The 20,554-nt window shown below is 41.1% G+C and overlaps 1 protein-coding gene across 2 annotated transcripts; it reads right to left on the reverse strand.

The window, feature by feature from the left end:
• Positions 1–696: 696 nt before the first annotated feature.
• On the reverse strand, positions 697–16,945 carry LOC137883852 (protein-glutamine gamma-glutamyltransferase K-like). 2 transcript variants are annotated; one of them, XM_068725519.1, is made up of 14 exons: positions 16,872–16,945; positions 12,730–13,007; positions 12,428–12,592; positions 7,810–8,061; positions 6,446–6,564; positions 6,268–6,375; positions 5,021–5,198; positions 4,779–4,917; positions 4,487–4,679; positions 3,109–3,262; positions 2,743–3,027; positions 1,865–2,025; positions 1,633–1,769; positions 697–1,550 (listed from the first exon to the last, which is right to left on the reverse strand). In XM_068725519.1, exons 2-14 carry the CDS (start codon positions 13,004–13,006, stop codon positions 1,391–1,393), a joined length of 2,328 nt encoding a protein of 775 aa, XP_068581620.1. In that variant the 5' UTR covers position 13,007; positions 16,872–16,945; the 3' UTR covers positions 697–1,390. The 2 variants fall into 2 exon arrangements, with proteins under 2 accessions (XP_068581620.1, XP_068581619.1); XM_068725518.1 differs by having other exon boundaries at positions 12,428–12,619.
• Positions 16,946–20,554: the final 3,609 nt, after the last annotated feature.

Consider the following 20,554-nt stretch of genomic DNA (forward strand, 5'->3'; position numbering starts at 1 on the left):
TCGAGCGCCAGCAAGTGAGCCTTTGGGCAAGTGCAGACCAGATTTTACATTTGTGTTGTACGCCGACGATGTGACGCTGTATGAAGCCGTGACATCTCTTTCAAGCCTTGTTGAATCACATGTTCTCTGATCAAGGCAGCTCACAAAAACAGTGACAGGGTTGACCTAGTTCACATGTTGTGGGTTGGTAGACACTCCAGATACCCAAATGTACAAGCAAAAGCTCTGAGAAAGTACTGAATATTGTAATCTTGAGGGAGGCAGGGATGTAAATATAATAAGATTGAAATTATCAAATTAGCTCATTTGCTACTCATGCGTATTCATTGATTAATCCTTATCACAATGTGGAACTTTAAGACGGTGGGTAGTGCGAGTGGGAAGCATGGACCAGCATGCAGGCATTGATTTCCTAGAAGAATATACATATTCAGAGAAACAAACCATACAGGTTCATCACTTTGGGTCCTCTGCAGACTATTAATGAGAGAAACCCCTCAGGTACACAAAACACACAGGCCTTCCTCCAATACAAAACATAGACCAACCAGAATGAGGTCTTCCATGACCTTTTATAACCATCTCACCTGCTGCCTGCAGCCAATCACGGAGGAGCTCTATAATTAGTGCCACTTTAACCCAGGTGGCATCAATCTCTCCTCATTTGGAGTCAATTAGTAGTCGAGTTTACTCCGTCGAAATATTTTAATCAAATGTACCCTCTCAAGAGGCATAATCAAAACATACATATTGTTGATAAACAAGTAAGCATTCCCTTCTTTGGAAGTGACGAACATTACAGCAGGAACAATTGAAGCTATTCTAATAATACACAGGTTCATATATTCATGTTTTTATTTTAAAGGTACAGTGAGTAGGGTGGCCGTGCCACTGCCATTTATAAACATACTGTATGATAATCATGCATACAAGCTATTCAAATTGACGTTTTTATTTAAAACATAAATGTGGAATTGAAAATGAGTGATGGCCTATTAGTACTGCCATGCATAAACATGCCTCTATCTTGCATACAATACTGAACTATTAAAATAATGGACAGATTAATGTTTGGGGAAAAAATCAATAAAAAATTGTCTAATCAACCAAAAATTTCGCAGACCCCCCTGTTGAAGACCTCTGCTTTGGAGTACCTTCTTTTTGTTTTGCCATTAGTCCTCCAACGTCACAATCGCCAGACTCAAGATTTAAAATTCTCTCTGTTTGAATAACAAAAGAGCGTCTGCAGCAGTATTTTGATATTGAAATAAACCCGATCTCAATGTACAATTTACAAAAGTACATTCAAATGTGATGAGTTGGAGCAAATACTGGTGTTTAAAAAATGACCACAAAGAGAGACAGCTAATCAATTCATATGAACGAATCGCTACAGGGCGCCATTGCTTTTTTCCTCCACCGTGATGTCGGTCACCCCGTGAACCTGCGTGAGCTGCTTGCAGTCCAATGAGGCCAGTAATTTCCTCGGTCCAGACAGGGAGGGGACGAGGTGCTCGGTCAGAGACACGGATGCATGACTGCCAATATCTCTGAGGACAGGACAGGAAATGACAGTGTGAATCACAGAAGAGACAGATGGAGTTAAAAGAAGTAGATTCCCCCGCCCCTCACCCATAATGAATCTTTTTAGCAGTGAGGAGGCCCAGTCCTTCTACGTGGAATATCACCGCTTTCAGCACCTGTGGTAGTGGGTTAGTAAAAGAAATCTCTACCGACATTTTTTCTCCTACCACTGCCTTCCCAATTGGCTGTGAAGAAGAAGAAAAATAACCCAAAATCAGATCAGAATTCATATCTTAATCTTCTTACCGGTAATATTTTTGTGAGGATTTGTGTGGCCCACCTTTATGATGAGGTCTGGGGTCCTGAGGCGGAAAATGAACTGAGTGGCGAGGACCTGCTGCGTCTCTTTGACCCGGCCTGACAGCGTCAGCATCAGGGCCGCTTGGTCCACCAGCTGGTCCTTGTAGTCTTTGTACTTTAGGCTCCACTCCAAAGAATTTACTGTAAAAAGAAGATAGTAAAAGTGCGTTTCCATCTTTAAGACTTTTTTCTGTCTTGCTGAGAGGTAGATGAGAATCCTGCTCTCATTTTTGTCTTTTAAATGTAAAGCTATACCAGCAGCCGGTTAGCCTAGCCTAGCCAAAAGACTGCAAATACTGTACTGTAGACCGAAGATGTTAGAAGTGTATTTCCATCTTAACTTCATTGCTTTTTTAAAATATAACTTAAGAGTATTTTATTGAGTATTTTTGCTTTTTTGCAGAGAGTTACATGACAATACCGATACCACTTATTTCTGCCTGGTAAATGTATAGCTATAGCTACTTAGCTTAGTATAAAAACTGCAAAACAGGGGAAAACAGCTAGCCTGTTTCTGTCCAAATGTAACATCAGCCAACCTGCACCTCTAACACTCACTAAGTCGTAATTTTCTTGTTTGTTTTATCCATATAAAAAAAAGTGTTCCAAAGAAAATGCATCTGCCAAAGCATTTATTGTGTAAATTACTTTAGAGATCTGGTACTGTACGGGCTGTTTCCAGTATTTGTGCTAAGCTAAGCTAACATACAATCATATATCATATTAAATGCAAAATGTGTAATTTTCTGCTGCTCTCAATCAAAACAATGATGTTTGGCGACGTCGTGAAACAGCGTGGGATCATGGGAGTTAGGATTTCTTCAGTGTCCATCAAGAGTTTTACCATTTTCCACTCACCTTTGTTGGGCTGCAGGTCCAGTTCCATCTTGTCCTTCCTGACGGTGGCCTTGTGGACGCCGGTGTAGTATATGACTTCCACCTGGCTGTGCAGGATGAGCGTGCGTTGCTCTGAGCTGTCGTTGCTCAACGCGATGGTCAGCTCTGCGTCTCCCCCCATTTTCGGCCCTTCGCCGTCCATGGTCACTTTCACGGAGACGTCCTTCGCCGCGTGACAGGAGTAGGCCTCTGCTTTGGAGCCATAGCTACACGCCGTCTCCACAGCAATGCGTTCCTGCACAGACTCTGAAAAGGACCAGAATTGTTGAGTTAATTAGTACGAACACCATTTTTGAGTGGATGTGATCTCCATTGGCGTGACGATACCTTCAGGGTGTTTGTAAAGGTTTGTGATATCACTACGTTCATCGGTGCCAACGGCCTTCGTGCTGATGAAGTGGCCCACCAATTTGTTCTCACTGTAGATCTGACTGAAGGTCCCATCTATGTTCCTCTGCCAGTAGATTTTATCGCTGTTCACCTGAGAGCAAAAGAGTGGGAGAGAGAGAGAGAAAGGTTAGAAAACAAGGCTCTGAACAAATGGGAAACAACATGGATCTGCGGTTCTTGAAATATGTGAAGGACACATAGACACATAGAGATACCTTCCTTTACAACATGAATAAAATGTTCCGCGCACATTTTATCAAAATGTGCGTCTTCTGTTTTCATGACAGTCAGAGCATGTGAACGCAGCTCCCACTGTTCATCAATATAATGCACCGTAACTCAGAGGTGACGATGGTTACCCGGCGATGTCCGGTAGTCTCCGGTGAGAGCGACGGCCGGTGCGCGTTGTGACTCCGTCTCTTTTGTAGTCCTCTCCTTTTCATACAACTCGTGTGTTCTTCTGGTGATGGTGCGTCTGGAGGGAGGCTCCTACGTGACGTCATTCATGATCCTGAGAACGTTCCTCAGACCGACATCTTCACAACACTAGTCGTCCTGCAGTTCGTATCTCTCCACTTCTCTGTGGCGTCTGTTAGCTTGTCTTTAGTTTATCTATACTTCTCCACACGCTGCATCAACGTAGTGATGAAGCCTCCTCCACCGTTTGTTTGGGTGATTTGCTGACATCAACATGTGTATTGCATTAAAAAAAAACTGCGTTATTGCACGATAAAATAATTGTCGGCGATAATTAATTAATGCGTTAACTTGCCCAGCCCTAACATATATATAGATATATATATATATATAGATAGATATATAGAAATATATATATATAGATATATTACTCCAAAAATGATTCTGATGGATAGCTCTGCTTGTGTTTGTACATGTGTGTGTGTGTGTGTGTGTGTGTGTGTGTGTGTGTGTGCTGTCCCTGGTGATGAAACGCAGCAGAGGAGATTGATAGACTGTCTCAACGGATCCAGGTATCGTTTTAGGTAAAGTAAAGTACAATATTTATTCAATTATGACCGCAAGTTTGAGGAAAGATTGACAGCTTGCCGTTTAAATTGAGTTTACTGGGACTTGTTCTTTACTGCGACACAACCTGCCACGGCAGCTGTTTCTCTTACTGACTGACAGAGTGAGTGAAGGGTGAGAGGCGACTGTCGCTGGTAAAGAGAAGGAGGTTGTCTCCCTCTCTGGATGTCCGTCGGTGTTCGTGTGTGTGTGTGTGTGTGTGTGTGTGTGTGTGTGTTGGTGCTCCCATTGTTAAAAATGAATTGTTAATTAATTAATTAATTCCACAAACCTCGGCGAACACAAACTGACAGTCGTGTTTGAGGAAGACCTGACCGTTGCGGACGGCGGCGAGAGAAGCAGGGCCGCAGCAGTAGGTTCCCTGGCTGGTCTCCTGAGGAGTGGCGTCGACAGCTTGCCAGCCTCCGTTGCCTGGAGGCAAGTCTGGACGAGCCATCCAGCAGTCGTTCCACACGTGGAAGTTCCTTTTGCGGGGGAAGAGAGAGACTGCAAGGTCAGGCTTAATAAACCAGAGAGCGAAAAACAAAAAAGGTCGGCGTCACAACGGCGGCGTCAGGACGAACCAGATGGAGTCGCCGTTGAGGTGGTCTATAGGGTTCAGGTTCTCGTCCAGGTACACGTCCGTTGTCAAGGAGACGTCTGTGTCGTGAGCTGAGCTGAAGTTGGTCACAGTTCGACTGGGAACGCCTAAACACCGTAAAACTGGAGAGAAAGCAGAGCTCAGCGTCTGTGAGACATTTAATGGTCGAATTATTAGTTATGCTATATTTCATGTTATTTCTAGCTAATACATCAATCAGCTGACCTGTCGTGAATACACCAGCAAACACCCAGCACTGGCCGTACTTCACAGGGCTGCCGTTGTTCTTAATGTATTCCTTCAGGATCTCTACACTTCCACTCCAGACGGATGGACTGGTTCCAGCTGAATAGTCTCCTGACCAGTCTCCTTCCAGGACTCCACTGTCACCAGGGGAGTTCATCTAGATAAATCAAGAATGTGGAATATTATACTTCAGAGTTATGAACTCGGTTCCCCTGCTGCACAGCTTTAATAATAATCTACCTTTAGTTAATAACATACATATTTCACTCTCAATTCAATAAAGCCTTTGAAACAATTGATCGTGTGTATTTGTATGACATGTGGGTGCTTTGAGCTAAATGCTTAGAACTGCCTAACATCAGTCACAAATACGTAATTGATCTCTGGGGTGGAAATTGTGTTATGCTAAATTTGTTCTATTGTATATAAACAGAACCGATAAGAACAATCAAAATAAGTATATAAAAGGTGTGCTTTGTACTTACTATACTATAGCATGCTCACAGTGACAACGCTAAAATGCTATCATTTGCTAATTAGCGCGTAGCACAATTTCATTAGCTTCATCGGTATTTCGTCCCAAATCAAAGTATTGGACAAATTAAAAAACGTTGATGTGATGATGGCGGATTATTGAAACGTATCCTGATGGGAATGTTTGTTTAATTGTTGATATCATAGCAGCAGCACATATTTAAGCATTTCCAAGACCTTTCTGTCTAAATGTACCAGTTGCTCAAAAAGATGAAAAGTCCATCAGCTTAGTGTTCGTGTTAGCATGCTAACGTTTGCTAATTACCGCTAAACACAGAGTACAGTTGAGGCTGATGGGATTGTCGATAGTTTCATAGATATTTGGTCCCAAATCAAAGTATTAGACACATTTTTGGACCACTGAGGGCGCTAGATGAAAAGTGAGGAGAATGTTTGGACTAGATTCATGGTACAAATCATGGCAGTCAAAAATCACCAAAAAACAGAAATGTCAAAGAGTCAGGGCTCACCAAAATCAATAGGATTCCTCCTCTGGGGACAATGAATGTCGGTACCAAATGTCATGGCGATCCAGCCAATAGTTGCTAATAAGTGTTGACATTATGGCCCATATTTAAGGTTTTCCAAGACCTTTCTGTCTAAATGTACCGGTTTGCGGTGGTGCTCAAAAGGGAGAAGAATCCACCGTCATTATGAGGGAGAAATACGAAGGTGTGGAACAATAGTCTCACCATGGCTGAGATGACTCGCACCACATTAATGGGGTCTCCCCACCCAGACGGAGGAGTTCCACTCTTCTCCAGGACAAAGACACAGGCATCGAGAATCTCGTCATTAAACTGAAACCAGAACAGAGGAAACGGTCAGTTTCTGTCCACCAAACGCTGAGCGGTCAAACGGCCCACTCACCTGTCCATAGCTCCACGTCCGCACTCCAATCTGATTTGACGTGCCGTAGTAGATCCGTCCGACGTCGTTCAGGACGTATTCCTGCCTCTCGTCTTCAGAATGCAGGAACACTGTGTCATCTGATGGAGAACAAGTGAGAACATTTTCTCCCATCTGACACAGCAAACCTGTTTGTACGATTGTTGTGGGTGTTTGCATACTTCAGTACTGTATTTGAGATGCTTTAGATGTCTAATATTGTGTGTATTGGAGGTAGAAAGGTTGAATTTTGTACTATTCTAATATCTGATCTTCTTGTAATGTCTATTTGTTCTCACTATTTTTTTTATCAACCTGCCCATGACTACAGGTGGAAAATATTAATTTTGCATTACATCTCTCCTTGTTTTTCAGATTAAGGAAGTGATGGTGAACGCTGTTGTGGTCTTTTTGAGATGAAACGCTAGTAAGATTAACAAGGGACCTAAAGGTGATGCTTTTAGGTATTTCAGAGGCCATGGCACAACATGTTCCTAAAGAGCCAGTGTGAAGCATTTCAGGGGATCTATTGGCAGAGATGGAATATACTATTCATTACTATGTTTTCATTAGCGTACAGTCACCTGAAACTAAGAATCTTTTTCGTTAGCTTAGAATCACCCCTTCATATAGGAAGTCTTATCACTGAACGGGCCAACAGGACACAGGCTCAGGGGCCAAAAGTGTCAGGGACCCCCAGGCCTTTACCTACAAAATGTCACTCAAAGAAACATGAACCAACCAGAAACAAACTCAAGACAACCACAAAGAAACACAAAAAGACTACAAAGAATCGCAAAAAAAGGATTTCTAAACGGGGAGGAGAAATCTAATAGCTACAAAAGCTAGTTCCACAAAAATAGCTTCAAAACGATAAAAATAATTACGTGGAGACACAAAACAACTACAAAAAGACACAAAAAGACTACAAATAGTCACAAGTCAACTACAAAGAGACACAAAACAACAAAAAGGAAGACTAAACAACAATAAAGTCTTTTTGTCTTGGTCCTATGGGTCCTATGTATAATCCGCTCATGCTTCCTCATGCAGAGTGAGATGAGAAGATTAATGTCTCGTGTCTGTCTGCTATCAGGCTACCACCAGCAGCCGGTTAGCTTAGCTTAGCTTAGCATAAAGACTGGAAACAGGAGGAAACAGCTAGCCTAGCTCAGAAGAGAAATCACCCATCAGCACCTCTAAAGCATAAAATTACAGTTTTATATTGTTACTGTTTGGTTAAATGACTGCATCGTCTGGCATTTCTTTTATTTTGATCACATCCTGAATATGAACCGGAGACATCAACCTTATATGCGTCCTATTTTTTTAAATCCAGTGTTTACCTTCACACCAGGGGTTGAACAACAGGTAGACGTCATTAGCCGGGTCATGCGCGGAGACAGCCTGGCCAGTTGCACAAGTCGTTTCCACGGTGAGTCGATATCGGCCGATGACGGCCGTGGGAGGAGAATTCACCGACAGCAGTATCTTTTTGTCATCCTGTCTCACAACGGCAGCCTCCCAACGGTTGTCCTTCAACTCCTCCACCAGGGGGACGATCACGTGGGTTCTTTTTGACACCGTTGGCAGTGGCCCTGCGGAGGTGAGAGGACACACTTGTGAAGGAATATAGCACTTGGAAGCTGTTCTTCATACCCAAACAGGAGAAGAAGCAGCGCACAGTTCATGAATTCAGTCGCTGGGTTTATTTCATCATTAATATGAGCCACACCTGCATTCCTATCTTGTTGGGATATGTTTGGGACAACGTAATGTCCTGACAAGGCACATGCGCGCACACGCACACACACACACACACACACACACACACACACACACACACACACACACACACGCACACACACGTTGTGACAGCGATTCATCTCAGAGTAGCTTTATTAATGAAAAAAACTCTGGCAGCAGTTTGCTGTTTGAACAATGAACAATGCTGATCTATCGCCCGGAGCAGCACGCCGCTACTCGACTCAACTCGCTCCGTTTTATTTTCTCCATTAGCTGACGTTTTTTTTAGTACCACCTCGGTTTAATGTTCGTAGCAAGCTGAGCCGATGCTAAAAGGTGAAGTTCAAACACTGATTGGTCAGACGTGGTGGCGACGTGAAGTCATGTGATCGTGGTGGAGTGCCTTTATACCCTTCTGCAGATTGTTTTCATGCTTCAAAAGTTATAAAAGTGGCGTTTATTATCTCGTTGAACAAAACGTGTGAGTGTCGTAATGTTTGTGACGCACACACGTTTAGCTTTTTTCTGAAATAATCCAAAATCCAGTGGAAGAATCACAGTGGATTTTTGTGGAGCGAACAAGAATAACTTCTGGGAATCGCCAACAAAAACACATCATCTCTGCAGAGTTTGGTTCACGGCGTTTCATATCACTCTTTGACTTCTCGCTTCCAAACGAACAATGCGCCTTTGAGCGTAGCTCGCGTTCCATCTATAGAGCCCTCCCCCCCCGAGTGTAAACAAAACTTCTGGCAGCGTTGCTATCATGCGTGTCTTAACAGAACTGACTCACTATGCTGCAATTTCACCGTGAGATGTTTATGTGAACGGAGTGACTAATGGCTGCGTGTGGACGACAGAATCCTCCAAGTATGCCTCCAAAGAAGTGAACCAGCCGTGCTATGCATCGCACCGGCCAACAAGCTGAAGCCTGCTTTTGTTTGTGACTTCCTGTTATTTTCCCGTTGCGTGAGAATCAGGCAAAATGTGCACATTTTGCCTCGGGCTGCATTTAGACTTGAGTGGAATATTTTATAATCTGAAAGGAGCCTGTTGATTTAAAGCATTGGGCTGTACTCAGTATGAACCCAGCAACAGTGTATAATGATGGGAAAGCTTTTTTTTGTTGCTTTCTTACAGCGCGTTAGATGACAAGTTTGAAGCTGCTGTCACATCTGTCCATTAAATATACGGCTATACACCCCACCGCCCCCAGCCATGAAATAGTTAGGCCCCTAAATCCCACATAGAATATTACCTTTGCGCTCACCACATCTCACGATCTAAGAGGCAATACATCCATGCTCCCAGGAGGGATAAACCCTTGTTTTTCTACCTTTAACCCTCAGGAGCAAATTTACATTTTCTGCCCCAGCAACAGGAAAGACTCGAAGAATCTGCCCTGACAGTTTGAACCGAGATCATGTGCAGAGAAAAGTGTCTCTCTCCCGTTAAACTGTTTTGATATGAAATATCCACCATTTGGAGAGTGGTGTAATGATTTTAGAAGACAAAAAAACCGACAAAAAAGACGACAAATACCGCGCTGTAACGAATGAATACGTCCCACAGAATCACGCTGCTTCACTACTACGAGTACAAAAAACGTTTTGTTATCCCACCACATTGTGGACAATATACTGTTTCTAAATAAACAAAAAATCTAAACTTAATTTACTTCCATTATTTCAGCTACTCTATTTGCAAAACTAGCAGCCGTTCACTGAACCGTACACATTTGAGTAGCGAACATAAGGTCACATTTTAATGCACAAGTCTTCCTGTAAAAGAGACGTCGTAATTATTATCCCCAAGCTTCACTTGTTATCACACACAGCTATAATTGCAGGATCTATATTGGTCTGTGTTCATCTCTGCCTTCAACACACAGAGAGAGAGAGAGAGAGAACAAGAGAGAGAGAGACAGAGAGAGAAAGAGCGAGAGAGAGAGAGACAGAACAAGAGAGAGAGAGACAGAAAGAGAGAGAAAAAGTGAGAGAGGGAGAGAGAGAGAGAGAGAAAGAGCGAGAGAGGGAGAGAGAGACAGAACAAGAGAGAGAGAGACAGAGAGAGAAAGAGCGAGAGAGGGAGAGAGAGAGAGAGAGAGAGAGAGAGAAAGAGCGAGAGAGGGAGAGAGAGACAGAACAAGAGAGAGAAAGAGAGAGAGCGCAAAAGGCAGCATTGATGGTCAATGGTCAGCAGACTGGATTTTTAGTTAGAGGGTCGAGGACTCGAGGCATCCGTAAAAACTCTCTCCCTGGATCATAGCAACCAGAACTGTTACCATAGCAATAGTAACCCCCTCTCTCTTCCTTCTCTATCTGTAAATCTATGTATCTCACACACAAATGCAACAGAGTCTAGATACTACACACACACACACATACAAAAGCAAAACTTGTTGAATGTGTTTCCTCCCACAGCCGTCGACCCATCGCCTCTCTGCTCCCCCGACTGCCTGGTAAAGAGGGAGGACATGATTACGCTGCTCAGGGTTTCACGGAGGCTCAGGCTGGATTTCATGCATCCAGTTTCACACTTGGCCTCTTTAAGATCAGAGGTCGGTCATGTGGGAAACTTTCGATCAATTGAATAAGTATTCATGAGCGTGGCTCTTGTCCATTTGTGAAAGTCTCCGTCTTTATTTATTCTGATGTCTATTCACAATCATTTAAACATGATAACATTGTATGGGAAGCAGAGGTCAGGCTGTTCTCGTTGACTGTGTCAATCCTTCACATGTAATTCCTGCTTGATTTAGAATTGTGCGCATAGTTCCATTATTTGTGTGTATACAATGGAGAAGGTTGCCACAGCCACAGTTCATAACACTGCAAATGTATAAATATTGCAACGCTTTCATCAGCATTGACTCATCACCCTTGTGTTACCTCAGCGATAGAAAAGTGACTTAACAGACATTTATTTAGAGGAATGATCTTCGAGAATGTCACTTTAAGGCCGCGACGAATAAATGACAAAAAAAAGATACACTCGCACGCGAATATTTCACATCAAAACTATTCATACTATTCATATAGTTGCAGCACTTCTTTTCAATAAGTTTGAACACATTTGTGCAGACAGAGGACCAAGCATCCTATGCAGCGTTTCACAAAGACAATTCATTTTGTTTCTAAGAAACAGGTCTTCAAAATCTACATTTGAATATATATCTTGCCAGCCAAATTATATTGTTTACCGGATGTTCAACCTTTGTTAATACTTGCATATTGTAGAAAGACAAAATGAATCTCTCTCCCATGCCTGCGGTTGCGTTTTTATCAGTAAACAGATGAATTTCCTTGGGCGAACGCAAGGGGGCGTACTCCGGATAACATACGGCATTATTGAGACAAAACAAAACTGTGTGGAAACGAGGCTTAACACCCAGGCGGCAACCTCCGGTTCTGCAGAGTGAAGCTGCAGCGGAAGTGAGTTAAAAGCTGCATTCTCTCTAGTGTCCACCAGGGGGCGACTCCTCTGGTTGTATAGAAGTCTAGTCTAAAATGACTCTACTTCTCTCTTGATTTATTCCCTCAGTAAACATTGTAAACATGAGTTTATGGTCTCAATCTCTAGTTTACAGTCTTCTTCAATACAGCATGATGTTCATTTAGTACATTATGCTCCATTTAGAGTCAAACAGACCATAAAGCAGGGGATGCTTTAGGGGCGGGGCTACACAGTGATTGACAGGTCACTGCAGCTGCCAGAGCAATATACAGCGTCTCTACATCACTCCTCCACATATGGTAACTTCCTTTCACTGGTTGCGAAGAAAAACAACATGGCGACGGCCGTAAACTAAGATGGCGAAATCACCGAACTCGAGGCTTCAAAACATCAGTCCACAAGTCAATGAGTCACGTTACAATGACTACATCTACTTCTTATATCCTATCTGTGTGCGTAACACCATCTGCCAAAGTAACAAACGTGTTTATTTAACGTAACAAACAAACTTATGAAAACCAAAAAAACACAATCTTTTCCTAGTTGTAGCCAGGTATGTTGTTGCTTAAACAGGTTCTTCACTGCAGGGGCTTTTCTCAGGCGCACAGATCGCTCATGCTGCTGGACATTCGTAGGAGAGTGCACCAAGAAAAAAAATTTTCTTAAGATATCTTACTGAGTATGAGGACGCCCTGTAGAGGTGAACTTCACTGTTCAAATTCCCAATCAACAAGCACCACGCTGTTTCCGTTGAGGACTAACCTGTTTTAAGCTCTAGGTGAAGTTTGTCCGTGTCGGGGCTGAAGGGTCGAGACAAGGTAATCCACATCAGGAAAGTCTGTCCTCTGCGGATAATGAAGTCATCACTTTGGAAGAGGTTTGTGTGGTGCTCTGTGCGATTCTCCCCCGATTTGCTCTTCATCAGGTCTATAGATTGGACATTCAGAAGAAGTTCTGAGGGAAAAAAAACAACGACACAAAACCAAATAGGGTGAAGCCAATCTCATGGCTGACATTTACTTTGTTTGATGACACAATCGTGAGTTCTCTGAGACGTCAGTTACCATCAAGCTGGCTGCCGCCCGTCACCGGCTTCTCGCCATTTATTCCGTCCTCTTTTCCCGGCTTGTCGATCTTTTTGACCAAAATGTCGGTGTCGTCGTCGTTGGGTTTGGGACAGCAGCACGGGCAGACCTTACGAAGCCACCGCCGACACGCGTTTTCTTCCTCAGCATCGTCTTCCTCTGGCTCTTCCTTTTCTTCCTCCTCGTCTTCCCAAAATATGGGAGTAACGGATGGAAACCGACCCACTGCAGATCTGTCTCTGATTGATACAGGCATCCTGAGAGAAAAGGTGAAAATCAAATGCTTCGCCATTGATTATGTATTGGTTTTCCTGAAAGACACCATTTTTAAAAACAGCTCACAAGGTCGTCTTCTTTAATAAAAAACTACATCAGTGAGCTAATCTTTCATTTAATTTGTTGGTTTTCGTACGTTGTACAGCTGAGCTAAATCAAGAAGACATTTTTTTGATTTGAGTCCTTCATCTTTTGGTAATTAATATCACAAAACAAGCACATATTGTTAAAATGAAAGTCCACCCTAAAAGATTCCTAAAAGAAATGATTAACTTGTGAATGCTCAAAATTAAAAGTTATTGATTTATTAAAGTGGTTGCCAGCCATCATGTTCCAATGTGTCCATTTGAATTGATTCCACACCAGATGATATTTAACACTATTTATTACGTAAAAGTGATATTGTTAATGTTTAAATTAGTGCTGGGCAAGTTAACGCGATATTATCGCATTAACAGATTTATTAATGAACGCCGACAATTATTTTATCGCACGTTAACGCAGTTTTATTTTTTATTATTATTTTTAAAGTGCGTTGGTCACTGGCAGCGGTGGAGGAGTCTTCATCACTACGTTGATGCAGCGTGTGGAGAAGTAGAGATAAATTAGAGACAAGCCAACAGACGCCACAGAGAAGTGGAGAGATACAAACTGCAGGACGACTAGTGTTGAGAAGACGTCGGTCTGAGGAACGTTCTCAGGATCATGAATGACGTCACGTAGGAGCCTCCCTCCAGACGCACCGTCACCAGAAGAACACACGAGTTGTATGAAAAGGAGAGGACTACAAAAGAGACAGAGTCACAACGCGCACCGGCCGTCGCTCTCACCGGAGACTACCGGACATCGCCGGGTAACCGTCGTCACCTCTGAGTTACGGTGCATTATATTGATGAACAGTGGGAGCTGCGTTGACATGCTCTGACTGTCATGAAAACAGAAGACACACATTTTGCTGAAACGTGCACGGAACATTTTATTCATGTTGCACAGCAGTGGAACGTTTCAAATAAAGTCAGCACACTGAGCACAGATAGTGAAGAAATATAACTGCTACTGTGTAAAGAATACTGCTGTTAAAAAGAACCTGATCTGTTTAAAGTTTCAAACCAAATGTTATTGAGCTTTTGTTCACATAGCAGTACTTTTAAAATAAAGGTGCACAATACACTACTTCTAAATTAATTATTGAACTTTGTGCATAACAATGAGATTAATTGCGATTAATTGCAAAAAAATTTAAATTGTAATAGCTGCCCAGCACTAGTTTAAATACAATGAAACCATCAGTGTTTTTGTCCGTTTAGTCAAGTTAACATTTTGTACTACCACTAGGAGAGAAGCTTGACATTGGAACAATTTATCCATTTCTTTTAGTCATTATTTGTAGTTTTATTGCAACTATTTATAACTTGTTTATCTTCAACCATTTTTCTTTACGTTTAGCCGTTTCAAATTCATAACTTTCAGCTAAATCTATTTAAACTGTTTAATAATAATTAATTTTAGCTATTTCACTCTTTATTACTTTTATACAACTATTTTAACAATTTATCTTTAAGCTTTAGCTTATCATTCAACCATTACTTTCAGATAACTAGACAACAAAACTACTTTTGTTGTCTAGTTATCGTTAGTCTAGTTATTAACTATTAAACAATTTACTTATCTAACGATTTTAACATTCTTAATACTTTTAGATAATTTAAAAATTAAACAAATGAAAATAGTTCTTATACTAAAAAAAGGATGTAGTTCCACAAATATCCTTTTCATGTCTTAAAACATCTCAAAACATTTTCCATGTGAATTAAATTAAATTAGCATATTCTGTATGTACGAATCAAATGACCCGAACAAAAAGACACAAACTACAAGTGTACTGTGTGTATTCGACAACATGTGATGCTGATTCTTTTCTTTACTTTATTTTTGCTACTGTTTTTTAATCAAAGTCCACATGTAGGACTTTAATCTTTAACCCAAGAGGAGCACTTACTCTAAATGTTCGTCTTTCATTTTCAATGTAAATTAAAAGCAATAAAAACTCAATTATCCATAAATCATTATAAATATAAATCACCATTAACAAAACTGGCAACCTGAGAGGAGTAACTTACTTTGATAAACAGGAGAACATATTTACAGTTGGTCAAATCATATACCTTACATTAAACATGCTGACATAAACGTATATTATAATTATAGTAAGTAAGACAAATGTAAGTAATCCTAACTATATTCTGATTGCACATTTTTACTTACGTAATCTAGGCTGACTATAGTTAATTGTTTTTTTAAAATATGATTGCATAATCCCCATTATATGTAATGCTTTACTCGCACAACAATCATCAGATAAGGACGTGTTAAACATGTAGCAACATACGTCTTCCTGCATATCCACATAACGGGAATAAGCTCGGCTAACAGCTCATGATTAACATTCTTCCCTAAATGAAACACAACTCCAACATCAAGCAAATAAATAAGCACACTGATGCCAACAGTCTTAAAACTCTAAGACCAAAACTCACTGCTCCAGTAGCCAAAGGACAGAATAAATAGACTTCACTTTAGACAACCATAACCATAAATCATGTCTCTGTGTTGTAATTAGAAGTTGTGCTAATGGCTACTCCAATTTCGCTCGATCTTTTATGAGTGCATTTTTTGTATGCATTAGCATGGCATAGAAGAGCAGGCTGCACACAGCTTTCCTCCAGCAGCAAACAGCCTTCCATCTGTGTCTCCATCTGGTAGAGGAAACTTGGTACTGCACTCATCATAAAGGCACTGGCCCTCAATACAGGCACACACACACACGCACACACTCTCCCTCTCACCACCGTTTGTTGATTTTAGATAGCGTGCTCATAAATGTATAGTTTTGTTGTGAGTTTTAGATATTAGTTGGATATATATAGTTGGATAGCTGGATATGTGGTCTGTTGCTTGAACTCAAACCTTCACTTTTCACTCTGAATGCGTAATAGTACTTTGACTATTGACATTGTGAGTGAATACTAATTATGTGACTTAGTTTATAATTTGGTTATTGGTCCCTGTTTGCAGGGTGGTGCCCTGTTATTAATAATCTTACTGACATTAATTATTGATGTCAATAATTTAGTTTTTTATATATGCTGATAACTAAAACACGCCAACATTTTGGTGCCCCGTGTGAGGCCACGTTATACCAGCTTTGTTGCAGTATTTAAGTCCAGAATTGACTTTTGCTAATTTTTCAAAATTTTTGAGGAATTCATATTTTTCCAAGAAAATGTATTTTGGAAAAAAGACCATTTTTATTGTCTAAAATTAATTTTAGACAATTTTTCTCAAATTTGTATTGTCTGAGATTAATTTTATTTTTTTTCCTCCTTTTGATTTTGTAAGTTAAATTACTTGTTTAATTTTTCGAAACAAACACTCTAGTTCTAGTAGATATAATCCTTTTTGTTCCCAACAGAGTCAGAAGTGAGATATTGCATGTTTTTTGTGAAGGAAAAGGATTCCTTCCAGTAAAATAGTGGGATAAAAAATATATGTCATGACATGCAGTTGTGAGAGCAGAATCATTCAGGGAACAGTTCAGAACAGTCTTGTTAATCATGCATGAAATATAAACTATTATTTGCATAATCCTGACATGACAAGCACACAAACTCCGTCTCCTTCTCCCATAAATCAAGTGAACTATTTGGGCATTAAATCTGAGAGCTCTCTGCTCAGGAGAGAAGTTTGCATGCAAGTTTAACAACGTCAATTCACAAACCAAATGGCCGATCTATCGGGCTGCATACAGACACAGACAGGTGTGAAAACAGCTGGTTCAAACTCACGCAGTTCCAACGACAGAAGAAGTAAGACCGAGCAGACCGGAGGAAGAACTCTTCTGTGAAGCTTTGTCTTTGTGTTTCACGTACTACGAGTTCAGACCTCTAAATACTTGTGAGGTGAGGACGCGGTGAGGACACGCCCTCCCGCTGCACTGACACGCCCTCCCGCTGCACTGACAGCAGTCAGGTCACTTATTTCGCCATAAAAGCAACAGCTGAAATCATTTAGATGGATTCGTTTTCTTGTTGTTTTTGAGTTATGAGCCAAAAAGGTGTGGTATTTTTTCAAATGAAGTTCCAGGTAGCTTGTATTTGGTTAGACACTCCCAAAAGGGAGGTCTCGTCTAAAGGGTTTCCTGAGAAAAATGCTTTGACACAAGAGTAATAAACAACAAGTCTAATATACCGCATAAAAAAAAAACCTCAAACAAATGAACAAGCCGACTGACTCATCTTTTAAACCACCTCATGAACGGGTGTAAAATTAAGGTGCATTCAGTAAAAACTTGTACATCACAAGAAACAAGAGGCTGTAATGAAAGGCAGTGACACAATGTACAAATGCTATATCAAATGTATGTGAACTATTCAATGCTCTGGACGTCAGTCAGAAGCTTCAATTCTCAAATCCGATTGTTTTAAAGCTCACAGAAGCAATAAGCCAGCATTGCTGCACGCCGAGTTATCAGGGTTCTACGCATGCATGTTGTATCGAGGACATCTGTAGAAAGAAATGCAACATAGAGAATCAAGCGCTCACTCACTCACATACATCTAGACATGTTGTTGAAGGTGTCAAAGAGGTTTTTCTGACAGGTTCCCCCCGAAGGCGTCAGACCGTCAGACCTTCAGGCCCTCTGTGGGGGATCGGAGTGATTGACAGTCTCTCCAAACAAGCGGAGCGAACTGAACAAACACCCGGTTGCTTCTTTCGCAAACTAATTCGAGGGACGAATCGACGACAACAACGGCGATCAGAGCAGGAGGTCTGACTCCGAGGGCAGCAGTTCCGCCAGCTCCGACTCCACGTCGGCCACCTGAGTGACGGGGTTGCCGCGAAGGTCGAGGCGCTTCAGTTTGGGGCAGGAGGCCAGCGGCTGAAGGTCCGCCAACGTTGAGATTTCTGTGCATTTTGTGGGTTAAGGGAGACAAAAGGAACAAAAAAGGAGCCGGTGGCGTGTGCTGTGGTGAGCAGACGTGACATCCTTGTGTCAAATATGACACCGAGATGTGAATTAATTCTTCTAAATATAAAAACCCAGAGGACTTGATCTGCATGAGAAGGTATGTGCTGAAATTATAAATAAAAAAAAACTTGAACGTAGCCTCGGTGTCATAACCTGTGAAGCACATTGATTCCTCTCGAGTGTATCGGGGGAAGCGAAGCGTGAAGGAGAAGAGGAGCAGTGAAGTATTTCTTCTTCTTCTTCTTCTTAACGACGCTGTTTGCTCTGTGAAATCTCCGCGCTGATTGTATTCAATCCGTCGCTAAACAAAAGTTTCAGGTGAAAACAAAGAATCATGAAGCTGAAGAGTCTTAGTAGTGTGTTTGTATGAGGTTCTCCTCCACAGTCGGTGTTCTACTACAGTAGATGAGTTCATAGAAACAGACAGGAGAACCAACACAACTATGCACCATTTCCTCTACAATCAAATCTGAAGTTAAACAAACTGTCTCATGAATGTGATTTGAAGTTAGCTCATGCATGCGATTTTGAAGGGCTTTAATTTTGAAATGCTACATCAGAATGTCTGAGTGAAACCTTGAGATGGTATGCGATCAACCTGAGGTGAAATGATTTCGTAACTATGCACCATTTCCTCTGAAATCTAATCTGAAGTTAGACAAAAAAAACAAACTCAAGGTTTCTGTTGAAAGAATTGGGGTATTGGATCATCCCAACCACATTTCAACCGACACAGGTCTTGCAAAATCATCTTAGCTGGGATTGTGAAAGGGGCTAAGAAACCCAAAGGACCATCGACAGAACTGATCATAGATAACATCCCACGTCTTGTGTGTGGTTGTTCTCGGATGTTAAATTTGAACTTGAAGGTGTCCGTCTCAATGCACCATTGTAGTCCAAGAGCCCGTTCAACTGGCAAGGTCCAATTCCTTGAAGTTCTTGGATCTATGTTCTTCTGGAATTGCCGATAGCACCTAACGGCTGTTGCCGATCCACTTTGTGAGATTGAAACCTCCTAACTTGCAGATAGCAGTGAGGTTCTTGACAATTAGAGTAGCATCTACTTTAGAAGGCAAACTTTTCAAAAGATCATCCACATAAAGACTTCTTGTGACCATGTCAATTACTTCTGCTGGACATCTGTTTTGATTATCATCAGCAATTTTTCTTAAAGCACAACATGCACAACTCTGAGTAGAGTTTTCTTTGTTTTTGCAAGTTGACAATTTTTTCAATAAGTGCTTTTTCTGTCAATTTAACAGTCTTTTTTACTCCATATCACCAGAAGCAACCCGAGGCTCTGTCTCGGTTAAGAGTTCAGAATCAGCAGTGTGATCTTCTTTTGTCAATTATGCAAATTCAGTTTTGTGAATACGCAATCAGTTCGTTTATACAGGCACCACCAATGCATTGGATTTTACGCGCAAAGTCATGTGTGCACACAATTACAACAATGGCCATTCTTTTGTTGGACGTAGCGCTACATATACCTTGGTAAAAAAAGTCACCACGGTTGCTGATTATTTGTTTAAACGTCCAGTTTCCAATATAGGCTTTTTATTTCTCACTTAAACAGAGGACAACCACTTTCTCTGTCATAATCCATTTCCTCTACATAGACAAAATAAATCATAATATTTACATTAATTAAATGTTTGGTTGTGTCTAATTAGCAGTACCTGTATCAAGTGACCCTCCTGATTATATTCACCTGTTGCTTAATTGACAGCGGCACTATGCCCTCAAGTGGTGGGAGGTTGTACAAAACAATAGCAAAATGGCTCTTACAATAGTATTAACATGGGATTATGAATGAACATGGATGAAATCATAATTGCTATATTTTGCTCGTATGACAGCAGATCCGTTTCCAAGACAGCTGAGCTAACTGTTGGCCTTGACTGAAGGACTGACGTAATAAATCCCTTTATTATTACTGTCGTTTTTGTCTTGGCTATATATACACACATACATACATACAAATTACCTTGTGGTAACGTTCACCTTTTTTGTACAAATTAAAGATCAAAAACAATTTTATTTTAAACAATTGAGAAAACTGGTTACAAACTGCCTGATGAAGAAGGTTAATATGGTTGAAAGCTCAGGAAATGGTTTGTGAGTGGCTTGAGTGAGTTGGGATTGTTTTCTCAAAATATTAGTACCCACTATTCCATGTTATTTATAGTCACTATCTTCGCAATAAGTTTTATTCATGTTTTTCCAAATGGTGTGTACTGACTTCAAATATCTTTTTGGTTTAAAACTCCATTTATTTTAGGGATGGATGCACCGGTTCGATACCGCTATCGGGTCGATGCCGATTTAAATATCTGGATCAGGTATGAATTCAGTTCTGCGTTTACGTCCGATTACATCGGTAGACCGCATAGCTGAGGGAACAAACATGTCAGCTGTTTGGAGGTATTTCACACTTGCTATGCCAACAAGTTGTACGTCTACATCGACAAAAGCTACAACAGCAACAAAAGCTTAGCC

Source organism: Cebidichthys violaceus, unplaced genomic scaffold, assembly GCF_023349555.1.
Source record: "Cebidichthys violaceus isolate CVI_PGR_0920_01 unplaced genomic scaffold, fCebVio1.0.p SCAF_35, whole genome shotgun sequence".
In the NCBI taxonomy this organism is placed as follows: Eukaryota; Metazoa; Chordata; class Actinopteri; order Perciformes; family Stichaeidae; genus Cebidichthys; species Cebidichthys violaceus.